Genomic DNA, 5814 nt, shown 5'->3' with positions numbered 1-5814 from the left:
CTTGAACGTTTGGATAAGATCTGTTCTATGTCTGCGGTAACTTAATGATGGTAATTTCAGTTCTGCTAGTCTCTCCGGATATGTGAGATTTCTGAGTTTGGGTATTGACTTGGTTGCTCGTCTTTGGACTTTCTCTAACTTCTGAGTATCCCTTTTCAAGCAAGGGTGCCATATCTGGGAGCAATACTCAAGTGATAGACAGAAAGATCCGTCTGTCCAGAGGACTCTTGTATATTTTGCCATTAACGCTGTCCTCCGTAGACAGACGGAAGGTTGTAGTACCCATTGCTGTGTGGATATTCGTAACCACTGTCTCTATGGAAAATTGGGTGAGGTACCTCACCCTTCTCGATTGCGTCTAATTCACGGCCCTAGGTCGGCAAATTTAAGCTTGTATAGTGAAATCAACTATTCAAGAATACGCTACACTCACCAGATTAATGAATAATCCAATATTTCGGTAGAATTTTCAACGCAAAACACACATCAACCAGCCCGTCGCGTCGTCACGGTCAAACTGCAGAAACATACAGTATGAATCTATTAGCCAATCACATGCGAGGTAGTTTCTACGTGTTTTTTTTACTAAATAAAGTACCTCGCATGTGATTGGTTTACAGATTCAAAATGGCGACCTACAGCTAGCGAACGGCGATGTTGCGATATGGATAAAATTTCTGCATTATAACCGCGTTACTGTGAGTATTTCGATTGCAAAATGTGAGAAATTAACCCCAAATATCGCTGCAAAATGTGTCATGTCATGTCAAACTTGTTTGAATGTAAAAAAAAGCTGTCTGAAATTTGGTTTATCGTAACGTTAGATATGTGCGTGATGCTCCACACAGGAGCTGGGATCATTGACTTCGGTCTGTATACGGAGGGGATCTGTGAAGCCAGACGCAGGCTCCGCGGAACATTCCCCGACGGACAGATACAGACTGATCTTTCGGTCAAGTCATTGATTAGCCATTGATGTTTTCATTCTTTCCTCTCTTTCCTTTTTCTTTTTGTTTTTGAAATATGTGTAGTTTTCCCAGATGAAACATCTTGATCAATTGAGTGATAATGCATTATAATTTCCTGTTGTTCATGTACTGCCATAATTTGGGTTTTAGCAACCAGACCTGGGGAACAATATGTGTGATATCCGCTACAAATGCAGTTTGTGCATTTCATTCCTTTCTAGCCATTAGACCATGTCATGATGGAGACTACTCTGGAGGACTTAGACAAGGCTATTACACATGCAGAGAGTAGTGGACAGACTGTTCTCAATCTCAGCAACCGCAACCTATCCATCTTGCCTGATACGCTTCAGAAGCTGCACCAGGTCAGGCGGCTACTGCTGAACAACAACAAGATCATCATGCCCCCCGTGGAGCTGGTCTCCCTCAAGAGCCTAGAGGAACTCACCCTTGACCACAACCAGCTGACCGTCCTGCCTACGGGCTTTGGCCGTCTGAAGAACCTCACCTACCTCAGCCTCAGCCACAACCAGCTGGGCCTGCTGCCCTCCGAAATCGGCGACCTCACGAGCCTGCGGCAGCTCTGGATCATCAACACCGACCTCGTGTCTCTGCCGGCAGAGATAGGACTGCTGCGCTCCCTGCAGAAGCTGGGGGCAAGGGACAATCTGATTGCCAAGCTCCCGACAGAGATCACGCGTCTCAGCAGCCTGCAGTGGCTGAGCCTGGCCAACAACCAGATCAGCGAGCTCCCCGACCACTTTGGCCATCTGGCAGAGCTGATGTACATCGATCTGAGTGACAACTACTTCTCAGATGTCTCCGAACGGTTAACAGAGGTGCCCAAGTTGGTGTCTCTCGTCCTGGCCAGGAACCAGATATGCTCCCTGCCAGATGATCGACTCATCGGCCTGACACAACTCACCAAGCTGGATCTCAGGGGTAATCCCCTTGTAGAGAGGCCAGCTCATTGGAAGGTATTTCAATCTCCTCATATTGTATACACGATATATTTAGCAAGTCTAATTCTTCACAAAGTGGGACTTTCCAACAATTTTGTGGGTGGTTAAATTTTGGATCTTGGAGTACAGTAATAAACAGAGAAATGTATTTGTATATGTCACATTCATATCTGGTTTGGAGTTAATATTTTCTCATGTTGCTATATTTGCAAATAGCACCCGACTCGTGAAATAGGTTAGAATAGACATCCCTCAAAATATACACCATATACACTCAGTTTGTCAGGAAAATTATTTTATTTTGTAAACCTTGGTCACATCAGCACAGATTCACTCTCACTTGTTTCTCTCTGCTAAGAGTTATTCTTCTTTGATTTGCTTCAGAGTAGAGGTCTGAGGGTGTTTAAAAATGCTTTGTGACTTGGTTATCTTTTAGAAAATGATTCATGAGGCATTCTTTTTAATTGAATTTTGTGTCTTGTATTTAATGAAAAGTATTCACCACTACTCCTTGCAAGGTAGTGTATATTCCCAAGTATGGACAGAAATGCTTTTGCAATTCATAGCAAAGCTGTTCAGTTTAACTTGTCTTTCCAAGTAAGGTACCATCAATGACTGCTGTAACCTCTAGTATCTTTGTGGTATTCGTTGTTGGTCCTGTCTGTTCTACAGTCTGTATTCATTTTGGGATTTTTGTGTCGTCCACATCAGGGTCTCGACTATATTCTTCTCGGTCCGTCCTTGGATGCTGGAGGTGACGATGTGGAAGAGAATGGCCTCAGGAGCAGCAGTGGAAAGGAGGAGGAAGAGGAGGATGAGGATGAAGAAGATGATGACGATGATGATGATGATGAGGAGGAGGAGGAGGAGGAGGAAGAAGAGAATGATGCTGAAGCTTGTGATGTCTGAGGGGGCAATCCTCCAGAAGTCTCATGCATGCTTTACCGTGACCATCACGTGTGTGGCAGATGAGATTTGATGATAACGACTGTAAAGACAGTGACTCCATGCAGATGATGGATTCTCTGTAAGACAGGAACATCTGCCATGCTCTCCATGAAGAGCAACACCCCTGTCTGAGGGGAGAGGAAAAAGCAGAATCATCCATTTGCCTATTTCCAGGCTGTACAAAATTGTGTGTGAACATGATGTGAGAGTAACAAAGCTGTTGAACATGCAACCAGGTAATTTTGCAACACCAGTTTAATAAATGAGTATGGTTTTAGGTGTTTGAAACTCAAACTCGTAACATCAAGTATGACATCAGTATGGCCGAATACTGGACTCAGACCCTTTTGGTTTGATCTCAAAATGCTAAGTGTGATGTATTTGAAGTCTGCTGGTCCAGACTTTTCCTAATAATATGTTCATTGTTATTGTTGTTGCATCACTGGTGTTATGTATCTGACATCTTCATTCACTTTACATCTTGTGCCTCAGTTTTGTGCCTGAGCTTCATATGGTTTATGGACAAACTGTACTCCAGAAGCACTCTTCAAGTTTAGCTGCTGATAAATATCATCGTATGTTTGTTTTAAATGTGCAATGAGGGGCTAAGTTTTGGTGACTCTGACACATTGCAGAATGCCAGAATTGTGGCTTGAAAGATATGGTGAGAAAAGGCAGGCTTTTGCTGGGATCTTTTGTGTACCCTCCAGGATTCAAAATTTAAAATCGATGGTATTATGATGAGTCACATGCAAAGTTCCAAACAATGACTCATAAGGCAGGCTTCACACTGTCCCAAACTAGAGCAAAGATAGACATGTGAGAAAGGAAATGTTCAAATTCTGCTTTGATAGCATAAACTTTGGGTCATTCATGAGGGCATCGTAAGCCATCATACGACCGCCGATGGAGTTTTTCAGGATCCAGCAGCAACTTCATCAGCGGCGACAAAATCTTTTGCAAGCTGAAAATTAGCCCAAAAATCTTGCGAAGGTTCGTTTTGTTATAGATTCACATGCAGTCTTCTAGTATGGTTCAGATGGCATCGTGTGACATTTTGTAGGCATCGTAATTTGCTTCAGTGGTTGATAGGCTTTTAAAGTTCAGAGACAACTTCTTGTGAAATTGAAAATTCCATATATTCATAACGCCATCTTATGTTAACTTTGGGACAGTGTGATGCCACTTTAACGTTGGCAGTCGGTCTAAGTTTGATTGGCTTTACCCCGACAATATCGCGACAACATCCGGAGAACAAAATTCCTCGCCTCGTGCAATACCGCATGAGAGAGCAAGGGGTACTGTTTTGACAGACACACACGGAAAACCTTCTGCAGGTAGGTTTCCCCAACAACCTACCCATTCATGCGCTTGATTAGGAAGCGATGTTTCATTCTGTTTGGACTATTGTACATGTGTATTGAGTGTATCAAAGGAATGTTACCACAAGATCATTTTAACAGAAGGGTTGTCGGGGTAATGTCAGGGTAATTACCCTAGCTGGCTAGGGTAGAATTTGGCAAAGTTACCGCGACAAAGTCCGAGCAACATTTTGCCGAGATCGTTTTCACAGGCAGGGTTGAAAAAGATTGCCCTGATGTTGTCGCAGTTACTCTGATTGGAAAGGCTCTGTAAAGATGTTGCTTTAGTTGCTGTACATGTTCTATCCTCAAAAGAACAGTCTTTTCCTAATATAACATGCAAATACAGGCATGTTACATGCAACTATTCCTGGAATTGTATTGCGGATCTCAGTGCAGTGGCTTTACTGAAGGGATTATTGCAATTCCTCTTTGTACCAATATGTGTTAAATGCACAATTCAGATTACTCAGTTGATTACATGTATACTTGCAAGAACTACATAAGTTTGGGCAAGTATGATGTTTCATAGATCTTTGAGAACAGGATTTGCATTCCGAGGACAATTTTGATAAACGTTAGAATGAACATTTGTGCACCTTGATACCTGCAAGTATCCGTCCTGAAATGTTTAATTTGTATGATATCTGTACTAAGTGTAGGTGTTAGGACTGAGAGATATCCATTTTAAATGGAAAGTGAAATGGCAATTAGTTCTGTCTTGTTTGCTGATGCTACTGTAGCACCACCTTTTGTGAGCTAACACACAAAAACATTCGAATGCTTTCACTGGGCACCCTTCTTGAAATCGAGTTCAAACTGTAGATAGAGTTTTCTTGTGATATTGTCCTCTAATTGTTCTATAATTTTTTTTTCCCTGTAGCTGTCGCACCATTCAAATTTCTAATGTAATTTTCCCAAGATGACAAGACGTATGAACAAACAAAGTTATGAATTAATTTGAGATCTTATGTTATGATAAAAATGTCTGTGACCCTCTTATTCTCAACAATATCTGTACGTGAAAACAACAGCTTTTACAGTAACTATTGTCACCTTAACTGATGAATTCTTGTGCAGAGGTTTTTTTTATTGCAACTGATTGACAACTTGATACAAAAATTCATTCATTTGAATAACTACTCGATACCCACTGCATGCTACAAGGATTAGATCCAGCACTTGCTGTCAGGCAAAAGCTCGGTCATCCAGTGGATAGAACACCCTTGTGGTAATCAGGGGATCGTTGATTCCAGTCCAACCCGACTATGCATGCCCTTGATTTTTTTATCATGGCTACTACTAAAACACTGAATAATCAGTGCTTATTCGTGTCAATGAGGGCAATTTATCAATCAGTTGCAATATTCTTCACCTGTTATCAAGTGGATCTCACCCAGTGTTTGCTAGTACATTGCAGTCAGATAGGGTTTCCTATGGAGTGTGCTCTTCACTGAAGTAAACTTGTGTGTGATATTAATCTTTCTCACTTCTATTACTGTAGAAAGTACTTGAACAAATGGAGCACTTCTCATCTTTTTGTCTCTCTGTCAGCAACCCCCATTTCAGTGATGT

At 41.8% G+C, this 5814-nt stretch overlaps 1 protein-coding gene across 1 annotated transcript; it reads left to right on the top strand.

Annotated features, from left to right (window-relative positions):
• The first annotated feature begins 1207 nt into the window (after nt 1-1207).
• Nucleotides 1208-2839, top strand: LOC139721210 (uncharacterized). The gene is made up of 2 exons (XM_071632535.1): nt 1208-1945; nt 2642-2839. The coding sequence occupies exons 1-2, from the start codon at nt 1208-1210 to the stop codon at nt 2837-2839; spliced, it is 936 nt and encodes a 311-aa protein (XP_071488636.1).
• The last annotated feature ends 2975 nt before the right edge of the window (nt 2840-5814 follow it).

The sequence above is a fragment of the Diadema antillarum genome, unplaced genomic scaffold (assembly GCF_040938485.1).
Source record: "Diadema antillarum isolate AM-2024a unplaced genomic scaffold, OU_Dant_1.0 scf00000140, whole genome shotgun sequence".
NCBI classification, from domain to species: domain Eukaryota; kingdom Metazoa; phylum Echinodermata; class Echinoidea; order Diadematoida; family Diadematidae; genus Diadema; species Diadema antillarum.
This window is presented reverse-complemented; position numbering and strand designations above follow the sequence as displayed.

Coding starts and splice junctions, on each gene's coding strand:
- LOC139721210 (XM_071632535.1), top strand. CDS start 1,208: ATGGAGACTACTCTGGAGGACTTAGACAAGGCTATTACACATGCAGAG. Junction 1,946..2,641: donor AGAGGCCAGCTCATTGGAAG/GTATTTCAATCT, acceptor CGTCCACATCAG/GGTCTCGACTATATTCTTCT.